The 18,414-nt window shown below is 32.8% G+C and overlaps 1 protein-coding gene across 30 annotated transcripts in view; it reads left to right on the forward strand.

The window, feature by feature from the left end:
- Nucleotides 1-18,414, forward strand: part of DLG1 (discs large MAGUK scaffold protein 1) — a 264,950-nt gene that overhangs the window by 216,578 nt on the left and 29,958 nt on the right. For 13 of the 30 annotated variants that reach the window (XM_021070096.1, XM_021070094.1, XM_021070092.1 and 10 more), the window contains 6 exons: nt 4,045-4,144; nt 11,830-11,871; nt 12,582-12,617; nt 14,031-14,081; nt 15,231-15,332; nt 15,591-15,763. In XM_021070096.1, the coding sequence (XP_020925755.1) occupies nt 4,045-4,144; nt 11,830-11,871; nt 12,582-12,617; nt 14,031-14,081; nt 15,231-15,332; nt 15,591-15,763 (504 nt within the window). Of the gene's footprint in view, nt 1-4,044; nt 4,145-4,838; nt 4,873-11,829; nt 11,872-12,581; nt 12,618-14,030; nt 14,082-15,230; nt 15,333-15,590; nt 15,764-18,414 lie in introns of all 30 variants that reach the window. The other 17 variants (XM_021070106.1, XM_021070111.1, XM_021070115.1 and 14 more) reach the window with 7 other exon arrangements.

The raw sequence follows: 18,414 nt of genomic DNA on the forward strand, positions 1-18,414 counted from the left end.
AATGAATTCATGGAAATAGTCTTATTCTTTTCCCCCATTATTCCTAATGCTACTTATTAATAGAATAAACATTTTAAATGTTTAAAATTTATCAGTGTGAAATTTTTTTGGCTTTACCTATGGCACGTTGAAGTTCCTGGGCTAGGGATTGAACCTGTGCCACAGCAGCGACCCAAGCTGCTGCAGTGACAATGCTAGACCCTTAGCCCACTATGCCACAAGAGAACGCCTGAATTTTTATCTTGAGGAAATAAAGAAAGGGGCAAGCAAGAGGAAGAATTTGTAAATAGGCAAAAAACACTTCAAAATTATTCTATGTGTATTTTAGATATGTTTTCATTTTCATTTACTTAAAGTTATTTCTTGAATCTAGTGGATGTCAGTGGATGATGTGATGGACTTCATCCATAGTGTGTGTGTAATTACTGCAAGGGAATATTCTTGTAATCAGCCTGAAGAAAGAGCTGAATGAACATGTGTTGAAATACTATTTGTAGCAATGTTTTGGGGTTTTCATATCTAAAGCAAAAGTTTTATACATCTTTTCATCATATTTCAAATGAATATGAAAAGTCAACTCAGCAAATAAATTGATCCTGTGCTTTGTACATCTGTGATGTCAAACTTAAAATTTTAAAGGAGTTCCTGTCATGGCGCAACGGAAACAAATCCCATTAGGAACCATGAGGTTGCGGGTTCGATCCCTGGCCTCACTCAGTGGGTTAAGGATCCAGCGTTGCCGTGAGCTGTGGTGTAGGTCGCAGACGCAGCTTGAATCTGGCATTGCTGTGGCTGTGGCATAGGCCAGCAGCTATAGCTCCGATTTGACCCCTGGCCTAGGAACCTTCATATGCCTTGGGTGCGGCCCTAAAAAGACAAAAGACCAAAAGAAATAAAAAATAAAACTTAAAAAAAAAAAACTTTAAAATTTTAAAGTTAAGGAATATAATCCTTGATCAAAGAAATTAAATCTGTGTAAATTATATAACACATTCATTTATTTAGAAATAGTAAATTCCGGAGTTCCCATTGTGGCACAGCGGAAACGAATCCGACTAGTAATCATGAGGTTGCAGGTTCTATTCCTGGCCTCACTCAATGGGTTGAGGATCCATCGTTGCTGTCAGCTGTAATGTAGGTTGCAGATACAGCTTGGATCCTGCTTTGCTGTGGCTGTGGCCTAGACTGGCTGCTACACCTCCAATTCAGCCCCTAGCCTGGGAACCTCCACATGCCAAGGGTGCAGCCCTAAAAAGCAAAAAAAAAAAAGGAAAAGAGAAAAAGTAGATTCCTTTAAATTTTACTTGTACCTTTCAGAAAATTCAAAATTATACAATGTGATCTAAAGCAATATTTAAAATAGAAAATCCTTGTAGGAGAAAAATCCCAAGTAAAGGCTCAGAATTTGAAATATATACAGTGTTATTTGTTTGTTATGTATATGTCTTTTTAAAATGTTTTAGTAAAAATACACTGTAAATGTATTGAGAAAGAGGTTGCATGTGGTAACTTTTCTTTCATAGTGTAAGAAGTTAACTGAATTAACGACATATTTTAAATCTTAGTCTTGTTTGTTGACTATAACCAACTTTATACACAGTCCCTGTGTTCTAACACAGCACCAAAACTATGCATGATACTGAGTGGGGTAAAAATACGCTTGCCATTGATACAGAACTGCATTTCTCTCTGTAATACCATTTCCCATTCTAAGTTCTTCTTTTCCTTTCCTTACATGGTGGATTATGAACTTTTATTTCCAACATAGACTTTTTTAAAACATTTCAGTTTCTCATTAACATTTTTAACATTCATTTAGCTATTTTGAAATACTACATATGCAAATTATATAGATATTTGATATGTGTATCATGAATTTGTAGTATTTTATTAGTTCTTATATCACATTCTTTCTCTCCTGCAATATAGCATTAATAGCAATAAGCAACTAAACAGATTATTTTGGATTGAAAATGTAGAAAAACTAGAGGTAGTATATTTCTTCAGTTTTGTGTTTTCCCTACACGTTTTAGTTCTGTTTGCTTCTGCTATTTTTCACTTTTAATAAATTCTTCATCTGCAGGATATTTTATGTAATACAATTAATACATTTCTTAACTAACAAGCATTTCTTTCTGTCCTATATTATGATATCTTTATGATATCTCATTTTGGCTAACTGCAAGGATATCAAACATCAGAACATTTTAAACTTCATGTTTCTTTTGGTTGTTTGCTGTGAAACTGACTCTGACCACTATATATGCAGTAGGAAGGGTAAATAACTTTTTATTTAAAACATCAGATAGCACAAAATTATTACTAAATTCAAAATCAGAAATTGTCATGAACAAAAAGATTCAGTCCTTGCCTCAATTAAATTACCATAAATTTTTATCTATTAGAACTTGAGTTTTCTTCTCTGTTTTCTAAAACTTGGATTCAAAGATTTTTAATTCAAATAATGCTACTTGACAGTTTATAATATAATTATAAGCTTAGATTTCTCCACAATATTTTTTCCTCAACCTAATTTTTAACTTCTGCTTAGATTTATCAGAGCCTTCAGATTTTAAGGTTGATATCAAGACAGTCTGCTTGACTAATGAACTGTGAACTTAATTAATCCTGAATTATTGATATGAAAAGGTAAAAATAAAGTTTACCCTTGTTTCTGTGAAGATTTTTACCAAAATATATCTTCAAGGAATAAAATTTGAGCTAAAAGTCACTTTAATCTACTTCAGCACCTTAATCACCTGGCATCACATGCTTAAAAATACAGTCATGCCAAAAAAAAAAAAAAAAAAAAAATTACTATCTCGTGTTCATATACTTCAGAGTATTGATAGCATCTTATGATGTAAATAAACTGAAGAAAAATAAGAACAGTTTTCATCCTTTATATTGTTCCCAGTTCAAAAAATAATAATTCCTACTGTCACTGGCAGGCAAGGCCATTTCTTTCAAGACATTGGTGCCTATGACAAATTACAAAAGAAGCTGTCCCTCTTTTATTGTGCTGTATGCTTTTAAAACTATGAATGAACAAATGGGACATTCAAGAAGGGAGAAAACTTGCCTGTGCCATAAGGGATATCGAATCAGCTGTCAGGTCATAGCAATTATGTATAAACTTAAGAATTTAAGTTGCCCTTTTGGCATTATGGGCACTAACCTTTTTATTCCTCATTCAGAACATAGTGCCATTGGATTGAATCTGGTTTTATTTCATTTATATATGCTTTAAAAATAGTACAGTAGAACTTAAAGGCTAACAAATCAGTTATGATGGTGTTTAAGTTGGCCAGGATAGTTGACTCTTCCATGGATAGATAGCATTGATAATTCTTTTGCTGGACTTTGTGCTTGATGGACACATCTTAGTTTTTTTCCCCATTTTCTAATTCATGCCATAAGCATTTAGTTATGCTAATTCTCTTCTTTTAAAAAACAAAAAGTTATTTGTTTTAAAGATTTAACACTAGCAACTTTTTCAATTGTTTTGGTTCCCTTATTGATGGTGGCTTGTTAGTTAGTTCATTGGAGCCCCCCCACCCCGAAAAAAAGATAGAAAGAAAAAGGGAGGAAGTGTGCTAAAGCCAAAGGAAAATGAATATTATTCCTAATGCATTAAGAATATTTGAACAGATTAAGTAACATTTAGAATGACTTTTTCCATAGAGTACCTAATACCTAGAAATCTTCTAGAAATATAGATTGATATGATAGATGTGAGCTTGGTTTGGATTATAGTAGTAGCTAATCTGATTTATTCTTCCCTTTTTTATCAAGTAGCAGTTGCTCCTTATTTTTAGGTATCACTGAATTAGACTCTTTAAATTTTTCCATATTTTCAGTTATAAAATGTTAGAGAAGTTTATACTAAATTAGAAATTCACTGTATATGTGATTAAAGCAAAATTCCTATTCAAACTGCACACTGTGGTCACAAGAGTCAGCTTTCACAGAGCTACTAGGCTGGGCCTTTGTACACACAGACAGTAGACATCCCTTTGTTTTGCCCCTCCTTCTCTTCTTCAGCAGTCATTCAATGACAAGCGTAAAAAGAACCTCTTTTCCCGAAAATTCCCCTTCTACAAGAACAAGGACCAGAGTGAGCAGGAAACAAGTGATGCTGACCGTAAGTATGTGGATCCAGTGATCAACTGAAGATAAATGTAGAGGGACCTACTGCCCTGCAGTTGGTTGTTACCATGGAGACAGTTTCAAGAGCTGCAACAGGTTACTAATTGTCTTAACCAGGGGCAACCTAACAAGCATAAATTAATTTGTATACCAATATTAGCTTTTTCTGTCACCATAGGAATTCTTAATTTAAAGTAAATGGTATTTTTAAGCTGTATGTTTAAAATATAATTATTTTATGTAAAGGTTCTCATAAGAAACACTAAACATAACTCTCAACGAATACTTTAGAGGGAAAATACGGATACCTGAGAAGCTATTAATTGATTTCGAGGTATAGCATTGCCAGTCTTTGATAATAGATCTTCTCAAATCATTCCATTTTATCCATTTCTTCATTATATATTGACAATCTGAATTTTACTTTTAATTAGCAAGAAATAGCCTAAAATTTTGCTTCTCTGCTGTCATCAGCCTCTCAGATAAAACTCGAATACTTTTAATTGATTGTATCTAGCTGCTAACTTATTTTAAACTTTCAGAAATATACAAAAATCCTCTGTAAGATATGTGCACCTGTAATGGTCTTGGAACTGTCTCTTATTGTAGCACCAATTTTATGCATTACTGACAACTATTTTCTTTGATTATCTTTTTATTGCTTGCTCTCTGGGAACTACTCTCTACAGGAGATCCCTGAGGACATGGGATCAAAAGGCCTGAGTAAGTGATCAAATAAATACTCCCAAGTTATTTTTAACCTCCATCTACAGACCTACGTTTTTCAGCTACATCTTGAAATTCATGGTAGTGCCCTTCTGGCATGAGGAGGTGTATTTTAGATTGCTTTTAGATTTTTCATGTTAATAATATGCTTGGGATTTTTATTTCTGTAATACACACCATCTATTTTTCTAATGTTTGATTTTCACGTCATTTAAGAAACTCTGCTCATAACTACATTTTCCTTTTTGTAATTTTTATAATGACTTTTTAAATGTTTTTTTTAAATAGTACTACCTGCCCTCATTACTAGAAGGTAGTAAATAATATTTCTTGTAGTTTTATGTTCCCCTTTTTTTGTTAAAACAAGTTAAAATTTCTTTGAGTCTGTTAGAAAAGCATTGCTATAATGTGAACCTATAAAGTACAATAGATCTGAAATATTAGAAGAATTGTGAAATTCAAGTTAAGTAGCAGTCTATGTAGTAGGAAAATTATATATCTTTTTTTTAAAGGAAGTTGTAAACTATAAAAAGAATTGTAAGAAATACTATCTTTTGTTTTTCCTTTAACCAAGATTTTGTCTCTGTTTTTGGTTTTTGTTGTGTTGTTCCTGTTTAATTTCTAGCTAGTATCTAATCTTCATATAAAACTTAGTACAGAGTCTGAAATGTAGGAGACACTGAATAAATGTTGGAACAAATAAGGGAAATAAGTCATTTTAGCAAACAAAATGTTAAATGAGGGTATTTTCAAATTGGTTTCATCTGCAATTTTACCAAATATTACCAAATTACTTTAGGTGACAGTGACTTATACAAATAATCTTTTAGGTGAATGTTTTTTTCTAAATAGTTCTGTTTGCATTATTAAGCATTTTTGAAAACTTATTTTTCATAATTCATTGATCATAAGGATTCATTTGATCATTAAGGACAATATCTTTTAAGGTCTACTTTAATAAACATTAAACTTCAGTGATTTTTTCTCCTGATTTATGCTGACTTTGTACTGGACTTTTAATCTCAGCTATGGGGCTTGACTTTTATTTCAGCTTTAACAATTAAAGGTTTATATTATATTGGAAGGCAGTATGGTTTATATGTAATAACTTCTTTTACACACACTTTATTTTTGCATGTCTTTTTAGGATTTGGCAAGAACCACAAACATACTGTCACACTTGGGAGCCTTTTTTAACCTCTTACCTTTGGGAAAAATTATCAGTGAAATTCTTCAAAAACTGGAAAATCTTTTCACAGATTCTTAATTCTGTAGGATTTATTTGAGAATAACATCATGAGGTGTTACAGATCAGCAAATGAACCCACAGATTTTTGTTATCTGCAGAGTCATCAGAGAACTATGGAAAAGCTCATGGACAAAGGAGCTAAATGAAGAATTTGGTTCCCATATTGATATTTTTATAATACATAATTACATGTTAACCACGTCTTATTCTCATCTCTCAATTTAATTGAGGTTAGGGACTTGGGAAACAAAACAAATGAAAAATGGTAACTGATTACCAATGTCATTGATTTAATTTTTGGTCAGTGACTTAGATATCTTGAATGATAGGTTTCTGTGCTTCATCTCATAGGAACTAAAAGAATTTATTCACCTTGGAATTCCCTTCATGGCTCAGTGGTAATGAACCCAACTAGTATCCATGAGGGTTGTGGGTTCGATCCCTGACCTTGCTCAGTGGGTTAAGGATCTGGCATTGCCGTGAGCTGTGGTGTTGGTTGCAGACACAGCTTGGATCCTGTGTTGCTGTGGCTGTGGCGCAAGCCAGCAGCTGCAGCTCCAATTCGACTGCTAGCCTGGGAACTTGCATATGCCATGGGTGCGGCCCTAAAATGACAAAAAACAAAAAAGAATTAATCGCCTGGTAACTTGATTAGCTCAAGAAGACTTTATTTAGAAAACGTTGATGGAGACAGAAAAATGTTAGTAAAATTCTAAAACTGGATGTGATGGAGATTATCAAATAAAATACTACCAGCAACTAGAAAAATACTAGGAAGAATGGCTCAAGGATATTATTTATGGCCTCAGTTACCTGTATTGTAAAGTTCAGGATACAAGGAGTAAACTAAGCAAAATCCTGTGAGATTTTAATAGGGGAAAATAAATGTGGCCTTATATTGGTATTCATTAATAAGCCTTGTTAGAACAAGACTTATGGAGAGACTGAAAACAAAAGGACAGATATTCCAGATAAAACTGTTAAAGAGATGTGGAATAATGCTGACTTTCAAGAAAGATGTAAATCTTCATGTAATTTCACACAACCCAATAAGTTAAAAAGCAGAGAGAGAGACAAAAATGATACTCCAGAATAATTTTCATAGACATAAATCCAATGAGTCTACAAAGAGGATCAAATTAATTTTTGATTTGCCCTGTTAGCAGTAAACAATAAAAGAAATTAATTGCCTTTCCAAACCTAATTTTGATTAACAGAACTAATTGGAGTATGATGAAAATCTGGGAGAATGCAATTAACCAATCATAGCTTGTGAAAAGCTAGAAATAGAAACCTGTGTAGCTTTTATGCTTTAAGAAGGCAATTCTGAAAAAAATTTCAAGAAGAACTGGGTAAAATTCCTTTAACAGAGACTAAAAGTATGTGTAGTGCAAGAGTGGCTATATAAGGTGCTCAGAAATGAAATCATGGCATACAGTTTCCAACAGGCTTTGTACCTGTCCTCTGTATGCAATTTATTTTTATAGCTTTACACATTGTAGAACACCTCAAAAACTTCCATTTAGGCACATAGGTTTCCTAATGCATATGTCTCTCTTCTTTTCCTGTCTTAAAGACTTAAGTAGTTGTGCAGAGCTCTTAGATGCCAAAACCAGACTTATTTTCATTTGTATTAAGAATAAGGAGTTCCCATCATGGCGCAGCAGAAACGAATCCGACTAGGAACCATGAGGTTGCAGGTTCAATCCCTGCCCTTGCTCAGTTGGTTAACGATCCATGTAGGTCACAGACGTGGCTCGGATCTTGCCTTGCTGTGGCTCTGGCGTAGGCCGGCAGCTACAGCTCCAATCCGACCCCTAGCCTGAGAACCTCCATATGCCTTGGGTGCGGCCCTAAAAAGACAAAAAGACAAAAAATAAATAAGTAAATAACTGTAGGAGTGGTTGTATTGAGACTGATGATGTGTAGTATTTAGGGTGAGCGAAAAGAAAACACAAGATATAGTCTTAGGAAGAAATCTTTGACTAGACAGGTACGACTTAGATTTCAAGTGATTGTAATCATCAAACATTATAAACAAAAATTATAACTTTTAGAATCTGTACCATCTCTGTCAAAAGGAAAACGTCCTTATACTATAAATTTCTAACAGATCAATTAACAGACTAACTCTCCGTTAGAAAGCTGGATGAATGATAGGAGTGCTCAAAAGATAAGCAAATGAAATAAGCATATAAAAACATTTGATGTCCCAATAATCAGTAAACAAAATGATATATTTTACCCATTGCCTTAACAGTCTTTTCTCCTAAAGGAGAATCCAGCGATGGAGAGGGTTCTTTGGAATGATTGCTCTAACATATTGTGAGTGTAAATTGGTACATACAGCCTTTTTAGAAAAGCATTTCTTTTTGGCCTACTAATTCCTCTTCAAGGAATTTATCCTAGAGATGGAAACAAAGGTTTATATATCAGGATGTTTCATTTAATATTGTTTAGAAATTACAGCCCATAGTCCTAACATGACTTACAGTTGGGAAGTGGTTAATGAAGTATGATTTATCCATTTATTATAATATTTTATAACTGTTGAAAATCATATTAAAACAATGACATGGAAACTTCTCACAATGTAAGTAGAAAAAGTGAACTGTGAAACTTTAAGCATATTGTCTCAGATTTGTAAATAAACATATATTTAGGGCTATTTTGAATAGTGTTGCCTTGAACATTTTTTTTTTATTTCTTTTTAGGGCTGCACCCATAGCATATGAAAGTTCTCAGGCAGGCAGTCAAATCAGAGCTGCAGCTGCTGGCCTACACCACAGCCACAGCAATGTCAGATCCAAGTCTGGTCTGCAACCTGCACCACAGCTTAAGGCAATATCAGATCCTTAACCCACTGAGTGAGGCCAGGAATCAAACCTGCATCCTCATGGATACTAGTCGGTTTATTACCTAGGTGCCACAGTGGGAACTCCAGCTTTGAACATTCTTATTCATGTGTTTTGGTGAGCATATATAGGCCTTTATATTGGGAAAATATCTAGGAAATTAATTGCTGGGTCACATACTTATAAATATGTTAGGATTTAATAGATACTGCCAAGTAGTTTTCCAAAGTGGTTATACTGATTTATCCTACCCCTACCTCCAGTAGTGTGTGAGTTCTAGTTGCTACATATATTTATCTACATTTCTCATGTGTATCTTATTTTTCATTTTACTCATTCTGGTAGATGATAGAGATATCTATTGTGGTTTTATTTTGCATTTCCCTGATAAGTAATAAGCTTGAACACCTTTATATGTTCATTGGCTATTTGAATATCTTCTTTGATGAAGTATCTTGAAAAAAGATTGTTTTCAATTAACAGGAAAACATTTTACCTTTCTACTAAGCTCCCAAGCAATGATGATGATGCTATTCCAAGTGCAATACTTTGAGTAGCAAGATTTTATTGTAGAGGAGTTATGTAAAGGATTCTTAAAAGAACTTGAAGAATTTGATTGCCTGTTAGCTATTGGTAATTCTAGAGAACTCAAGATGAGTAGGATAAATTCCCAGCAAAGAAACTGTAGTAACTTTAACTTTTTATTATATACTATGTCAGACATATTCAGTAATGGAGGAATTGTAAAATAAACCCCGCAAGTATTTACCCAACTTCTGTAATTATCAATTCAAAGTTAATTTTGTTTCTTCTATACTTCCTCTCCCCCTCCACTCAACTGCATTGTAATAACATTTCCTTCTTTTACATATTAGAGATTTTAGAGTGTAATACCAGTCCTAGTATAAATTTAAGAACTTTTCCTTTTCTATGTGGCATTTCTACTTCTGGAAGTGAATTTTAAGGGACTAAGACAAAAGGTGAAAGCCGTATAAATGAAGGCATTCATAATAATATGTTGATGTTTGTGGAAGACAATTTAAGCAAACTAAAATGTCAGAATAAGAAGAAATAAGGTAAATCATGATTTAACTGTCCAATATACTATTTTACAGCAATTTAAAATGATTGTTTTGAAATCCATGTGGTAACAATGGGGAAAATTTTAAATATAAACCTGAGAAAACTACCATTTTACATGTGCTTTTCATGTATTTTTCAGTCTTATAATTTTTAATATTCCTGCTTTCTTTAAAATATATTTAATTATGATTAAGCAAGTTGTGTCTGGAGTTCCCCAGCGGTTACAAAGCAGACTAGTATCCATGAGGACACGGGTTCCATCCCTGGCCTTGGTCAATGGGTTAAGAATCCCGCATCGATGCAAGCTGTGGCATAGGCCAGCAGCTGCAGCTCCAATTTGCCAATTAGACCCCTAGCCTAAGAACTTCCATATGCCACAGGTGCAGCCCTAAAAAAAAAAAAAAAAAAAGACCAAAAAAAAAAATCAGAGTTGTGTCTTATCTTTCCAGGTTAGAGTAATAGACTTGTTTTTTTGACTATGACAGCAATTCACAAACTGTTATCTTTATTTGAAATCTTAAGTCCTGCCTTTCTCTAAACTTTTCATTAGGGCTGTTTCATTTTAGGAGATTCTGTGAGTGATATGTTGGATAGCAGATACCTCAAACTTTTTCCTTATCCTTTAAATTTTTTTCCTTTGCCTGACATAGAAATTTAGATTTACTTCTCTCGCATGGAAAATTTTGATTTTTAGTTTTTAATAGATAAAAATCACCTTTTATTCAAAGGAGACATTGAGAGAACACGAGTTTACATTTACATGAGAAGATAGCTAGGTGTTTACTGAACAATCAAGCTATAAAATGGGTGGTCAATTTGAAGGAGGGACCTAGAAAATGGGTATATTTACTTTATCTTCTTTGTTTTGCAAAGTAGCCATTGTCAGTTTTACCAAAGAAGAGTTTTTCAAAAATACTAGTCTTCTTTAAAATACAGGCAGTCTTGGAGTTCCTGTTTTGGCTCAGTGGTAATGAACCCAACCAGTATCCATGAGGACTCGGGTTCAATCCTTGGCGTTGTTCAATGGGTTAAGGATCTGGCATTGCCATGAGTTGTGTTGCAGGTCGCAGATGTGGCTCAGATCCCAGGTTGGACTGTGGCTGTGGCGTGGGCACAGCATATGGGAACTTCCACATGCTGCAGGTCCAGCCCTAAAAAGCAAGAAAATAAAATTATCAGTCTCACCTTCTAGAATTCCGTTCCATTTAACTTTTTTTTTTTTTTTTTTGAGGCATCTGAATCTTTATCTGTATGATCTCAGACATGGATTTTCATTTCTCTTTAGGAACAAGAAAGAAGCTAAACTAAAAGCAAGATCATTTATTTATTTTTTATCTTTTCGTTAAAATGGGCATCTGTTCACTCAAGTATAACTTGTCTCCTTTGTCAGTTATTAGTGTTTCATAACCCAAATTAAATGATGCAATGACATTTTTTCTCCTTTGGGTTTTATGTTTGAACTAGTTTAGGATCACTTTGCCCTCTTCATCATATTCTATTTACTATTTGTAATAAGATTTTGTTCACAGACTCTATTGGACAGAAATGAGGCATTGTCCTTGATTATAGATTTTTTCCTTGCTATTTCATACTCACTTATTTGAAATAAACTTCTCAAAGAAAATCAAAAATATTTTTAAAAACTCTGAATTATGTGTGGTTTATATGTCGACATTTTGTTGTTACCTTGTTTATCTTGATAATTTGCTTTTTTTAATCTCATAACACTGTATTTTCTTTATTTTTTCCATTGTCCTGCAACTTCAGAACATGTAACTTCTAATGCCAGTGATAGCGAAAGTAGTTACCGTAAGTGTTTTAAGTTATTTGTTCTTTCGTTATCTCAAGTAATATACCCTTGGGGTTTTTCCCCCCTAGTTATGTGTTCTAAAAACTGAAAATTAGATGCTTAATATTTTAAAATCAGAGAGAGCCAAATAAAGCTCTGTACTTAATAAATTAAAATCATGCTCTAATGTAGAAGTTAATACCAAGTTTTCATAAAATACAAAAATTCATTTTACAAACAGTGCTTCTTATGTACATAGTACATGCATGTGAATTGGTGTCTTTTGTAAGAAATAAGTATCTAGTTAAATGAGAGGTAAACTTGCATTGTGCCATTTTATTTAGTAACTCTGTTTCTAACATGAGCATTAAAATATTTGTTAGTAATGCTAAATTATAATTAGCTTTATTTCCTTTTTCTATTCTGTGTCACCAATACTAGTATGGATCAAGATATTGTTTATCACCAGCTTTTGGTGAATGTAAGAAATGATGAAGGGAAAATTTTCACCAGTTGCTCAGTCAGTAATCATTAATACTGATTTCTTTTTTGGTTCTTGTGTTAGTCTTTGTATTGTATTATTAAATGAACAATATAAGCATGTGGAATTTTTAACCATATTTGGGCATGGGAGGAGGAGGGGGAGAATACATGAATATTATCAGTTGTAGCACCTTAAAAATTAAATTGCTTTTCTAACTTTTTTTTTTACTGCTGTCTAATATGAAAGTAATCTTGATTACAGATGAGTATGGCTGCTCAAAAGGTCCATCCTGTTAATATCAGTCTCTAATATTTTTCATGTTGACAATATATACTTTTAACCCTCGTTTGTTTGATTGGTTGATTTTTTTTCTGCAAGTAGTTACATAATGATTTTCTCTATTGGTGTGGGAATGTGATTCTTGTATTTTAACATTTTATTTACTTAAAATCAGAACACACTAGAGAGTAGTTGAGTAGCTTTCTAGGCTAAAAAGAGGTAATGAAAGTATATACTGTCTATGTCACCATTTGCATGAATTATTAGGTGTGTAATATTCAAATTGCATGTTTTTGCTAATATGTAATGGTTTACATATAGTACTTAAAAAGCAGTTTGTAAATATATATGCTCAATGTATTATAGTAAACTTGAAAACAACAAAATACGCTTTTAAAGGAGGAAAGAATATTTATTCCAGTTATAATTTAAAAGATTTACAGCTACATACATATAACAATGACAAATTTAGTGAGAATATTATTATAGAATTATAATGAGAAAATCTTCAAATACATTATCCAATATCAATTGATTTCACTGAACCATTTGAATTTAACAATTCTTCCTAGTTTGTTTTCTACACCTGTGTGTGTATATGTATGTGTGTGTTAAGACCTGCAGTTTTTAACTCCTAGTTATTTTCATTGAGTCAAGATATAATTTGTACACTTTTCTGTTTAGAATATTCTTAAGCTCTAAACCCTTAATTTAATCTTAGAGAAATTTAACTTCTAAAGTGCTTTTAAGATCAAAGCAAAATATGTTTTTTCTCCTTACTATTTATATGATTCATTTTGTTGAAAGAAAAGGATTTAGTTTTATCTAAAGCTTTTTTAACTCAAAATTTATTTTTTTAATTGAATAAATGAATTATAATAATCAGTGAAATTTTCATCAGTGAAATAGTAACACTAGCTTTTCCTTTGCATTAAAATGTTTGGCTAGAAAATAGTTGTAATTATAAAAATATGTATGTATATTAAAATTATACCTGGTATGACCAAAAAAGCAGCATATCCTTAATAAGAGTAAATTACCTACTGTGTATATATGTATAGAACTGTCATTAAAGTGTTTAAAAGATTTAATACCTCTTAGATTCTAAATAAAAAATTAATAGCACATACTTGACAAGTAAAGATTTTAAATAAATATAATGACAATGCGTAAAACACAGAATAACAGAAAGATAGTTATTAACTAATACATTTATGTTTTGTTTTAACATTTATCAAACTTTATGATTTGTCACTTTTTTCCTTAAATCTTGCCATGATTAATTTATAAAGTACTCTTCTTTTAACATCTTTGGCTGTTTTCTTAGGAAGGTGCTAGTAATTTATATGTTATATGTGAAGAATTAAATTAGTTGTCTTTATATATTTTCTCATCTCTATTTTAACTTTCTAATAGGTGGTCAAGAAGAATATGTCTTATCTTATGAACCAGTGAATCAGCAAGAAGGTTTGTGAAGCCAGTTAATATTTTACAATCTTATAGAAAAATATACTTCTTAATTTGGAAAATAGATGTAATTCAATTCATACTTTAAAAGTTACATTAATTTTACTATTTTTTTACCATTTGTATATATATAGAAATTTGCTGTATGATTTTATGAAATATGGCTTAGCCCATAGATTATGAGGATCTAGTCATTTTATATTGACTATATTATATTGTTTTATTTCCTAAGCAGCTTCTTTCCACTGTTTGTAGTAGTATCACTATGATTCTAGTGACCCTTGTTCAAAATCTTGGAAGCATCTTTGATCTTTCTGTGTTCCTCATTTCCCTTGTCCAATTTGTTTCTAGGCCCTATTTGTTCTTATCATATCTTTCTTATTTATGACCTTCTTTTCATCCTCCTACCACAATGTTAATTCTGATTTTCACAAATAATCTCTCTGCCTCCAACATGATCCCTTACAATCCAGGATATATACTTCTGTTAGATCATCTTTGTAGATCACTGCTATGATTATATCACTTCTTATACCCAGCTTCTTCTTTTTTTTTTTTTTTTTTTTTTTTTTGTCTTTTTCTAGGGCTGCACCCACAGCATATGGAGTTTCCCAGGCTAGGGGTTTAATCGGAGCTGTAGTGACCAGCCTACACCAGAGCCACAACAATGCAGGATCCGAGCCGCATCTGCAACGGATCCTTAACCCACCGAGCAAGGCCAGGGATCAAACCCGAAACCTCATGGTTCCTAGTCAGAGTCATTAGCCACTGAGCCACTACGGGAACTCCATACCCAGCTTCTTTTTTGCCATTCTTTCATCTGTTTCCTTACAATTTTACTTCAAAAAGGATTAGTAAAACATGATACTGTGTTTTCTCACTTGTAATGAGATAATGTTAGTAATGTATAGAAACATTATCTGCTAAAATGCTAGATTTAACTTGGTTGAATTATCCAAGTCTGACTTCCAACAGGAGATTGAAGTTTATGATCTTAATAAAGGCTTGTAAACCATAAGTTTAGGCATCATTGGTGGAGAAAGAAAAAAAGAAATTCTTCGTAATAGTTAAGGGTACTTTTTTTTTCTAGTGAAATATATACATATTTGTTGAATGTTTATCCCTTTTAACATGCAGTATATTTTTTAGTTAATTATACTCGACCAGTGATCATATTGGGACCTATGAAAGACAGGATAAATGATGACTTGATCTCAGAGTTTCCTGACAAGTTTGGATCATGTGTTCCTCGTGAGTAATTAACCCACATTAAATATTTGTTCTTAACATTTTGTCATTGTGTATGGTCAAAGTAAACATTACCATTTTTTAAGGGTTTATTCTTAGTTACATTATCAGTTATTCCTCCACCCTCCATATTATTGTCTCTTTTCAGATTTAAATCGGTCTCTTTTGTGTTGAACTTTACCAAATGATGCTTTAAGTAGCAAATGGGTTTGTTGTGCTTTTTTAATGTTAAACACTTCCTCAAGTTCTTTTCTATTAAAGATACAACCAGACCAAAACGAGATTATGAGGTAGATGGAAGAGATTATCATTTTGTGACTTCAAGAGAGCAAATGGAAAAAGATATCCAAGAACATAAATTTATTGAAGCTGGCCAGTATAACAACCATCTCTATGGAACAAGTGTACAGTCTGTGCGAGAAGTAGCAGAAAAGGTAAGCAAGCATCAAAGTGATCCCAGAATACAGTTTCTAATCAGATACACCTTTGACAGTATGAAAGAATGAAGGGATAGAGACTTTTAATTCCTATTTTTGAAAAAATACAGATAAATGTTTCAACATTGATTACTTTAATCAATGTTATGAATTTATTCAACTAAATATTTACTTTTAGGTGGCTTAGAGAATGGTATACAAGATCAAGTAGATTAAGAAGATAAGCAAAGAAAATAAGAATAGAAATGATAACATGAATTTCTAAGAGGAGAGGTTATTATTTTGAGGTCCTGTGCATTCGCTAGAGATAGAGCTTGTGTTTAGCCCTAGCTTTCCAACATCTAGCCTAATAAAGAAGCTAGGATCAGCAGTCTACCAATAAAAATGAACCAGATGTTCAGGGTAAGTATAAGTTGCTCCTGGTACTGAGACTAGGCTAAAATTTCTCCTGAAAAGTCATTTAACAAAAGACAATGTGAAAAATACTCAGTAGCATTATAATAGCAACAGAAAAATTTTTTAAAGCAGTCTGATGATACATTCACATTGAGTTAAAGCAGCTTTATAATAAAACCAAAACAATGTACTCCAGATGTGCTGCTATGCCTAAGTCACTCTTTGGATCAAGAAAGTAAATATCAACATTACTTTATACTTTCAGAATTACAGTAGTTTAAAACTTAGTCATGAAATACCTATAGAACATATAGCAGTAATTCAACATCTCTGTTTCCCATCATAAATGCTCCTTTTTTTTTATAAGAGGTTTAATTCTGACTAGTTTAAAAAAAAAAATTTAAATGAAAGTGTTCAATTGGCAAGAATTTGAGAAAATAGAAAATCTTACTAGATACTGTTAATGAAGATACACATTACTAAAACTTCATTTGAAAGCAGTTTGGCAGTACCCAATAAATGTACATAATCTTTGTGACACAGGAATTCTACTTCTTGTTATTTAAGTCAAGATTTACACATAAGGATCATGTATAATGATGTTCATAGTAGCGCTTTCTAGTAGTGAAAAATTGGACTCAGCAAAGAGGAGTGGATAATTAACTTATTTATTCATGCAGTGGTATACAGCAGCTAGAGTGAATAAACTAAATATTCACTAATTATGTGTATCCACCTTAGTCTCAAAATTCTAATGGTGAATGAATGAAGTTACAAAGGAAATATACAGGATGACACTACTTGTAACTTTAACATAAAACATCCAGTAGTTTATTGATGCATATTTCCCAAACATAAAAACCATGCAGGAGTATAAAATAAGCTACAAGGATATATAATACAGCACAGGGACTGTAATAACTATAAATAGAATATAACCTTTTAAAAAGTGTGAACAGCTTTCAGATATGGTGAAGCCAGGAGATCCTGGCCAGGAGGACATGGGATCTCATTGTTCTCCCAGCCCTTCAACCCTCCCCCAAAGCCCCTGAATAAAATGGATTGATCCAAATAAAATAAATAAAAAGTCTGAATCACTGTGTTGTATATATACCAGAAACACAAAATATTGTATCAATATCAACTGTGTATCAATTAACAAAAAATATTGCTGGATAAAGAAAACATGCATGGGAATGATACACATCTACTTCGGGAGTATATGTAGCCACTATCCAGTGGTTTTCTTTTTGAGAGGTGAGGGAAGGAAATTGTAGCTTTAGCTTTAGTTTTAATGTTCTACTTCTTTAAATTCTTAAAAAAAATTTTAAAAACACCCTCACCCTAACTGAGGGTAATATCCAAACTTCAGATTATTAATAAATAGAAAAGCAAACACCAAATCATAGCAAGCTATTTCTTGTGGAAACCTTGTGGAAAAGAAACTACCAGGAAATTCCACAAAGTAGAAATGTTGCAAATAATACTCTGATCACAATGCAGTAAAGCTGTAAATTATTAGGAAATTGAAAACAAAAAGGCCTGGCAAAGAGGAAAATTTTATTCATTTATTTATATCAACATACAGTTGATGTACAATATCATATGTTACAGGTGTACAGTATAGTGATTTACAATTTTTAAAGGTTATACTCCATTTATAGTTATAAAATGTTAGCTATAGTCCCTGTATTGTACAATATATTCTTTTTTTTTTTTTTTTTTTTTTTTGTCTTTTTGCCATTCTTGAGCCGCTCCCGCGGCATATGGAGGTTCCCAGGGTAGGGGTCCAATCAGAGCTGTAGCCGCCGGCCTACGCCAGAGCCACAGCAACGCGGGATCCGAGCCGCATCTGCAACCTACACCACAGCTCACGGCAATGCCGGGTCGTTAACCCACTGAGCAAGGGCAGGGATCGAACCCGCAACCTCATGGCTCCTAGTCGGATTCGTTAACCACTGTGCCACGACAGGAACTCCAATTATTTTAGCTTATTTTATATGTAACAGTTGTACCTCTTTATCCCCATCCCTATATTGCCCTACTCCTCATCCCTCTCTCCACTGCTAACCACTAGTTTTTTTCTCTGTGAGTCTGCCTCTGTTATATTCATTAGTTTGCTATACTTTTTAGATTCCATATATAAAGTGATGTCATACAGTATTTGTCTCTCTATGTCTGGCCTTTTCACTTAGCATAATACTCTCCAAGTCCATCTTTGTTGCTGCAGAGCAGGTAAAATTTTATGACAG

Source organism: Sus scrofa, chromosome 13, assembly GCF_000003025.6.
Source record: "Sus scrofa isolate TJ Tabasco breed Duroc chromosome 13, Sscrofa11.1, whole genome shotgun sequence".
Classification (NCBI taxonomy): domain Eukaryota; kingdom Metazoa; phylum Chordata; class Mammalia; order Artiodactyla; family Suidae; genus Sus; species Sus scrofa.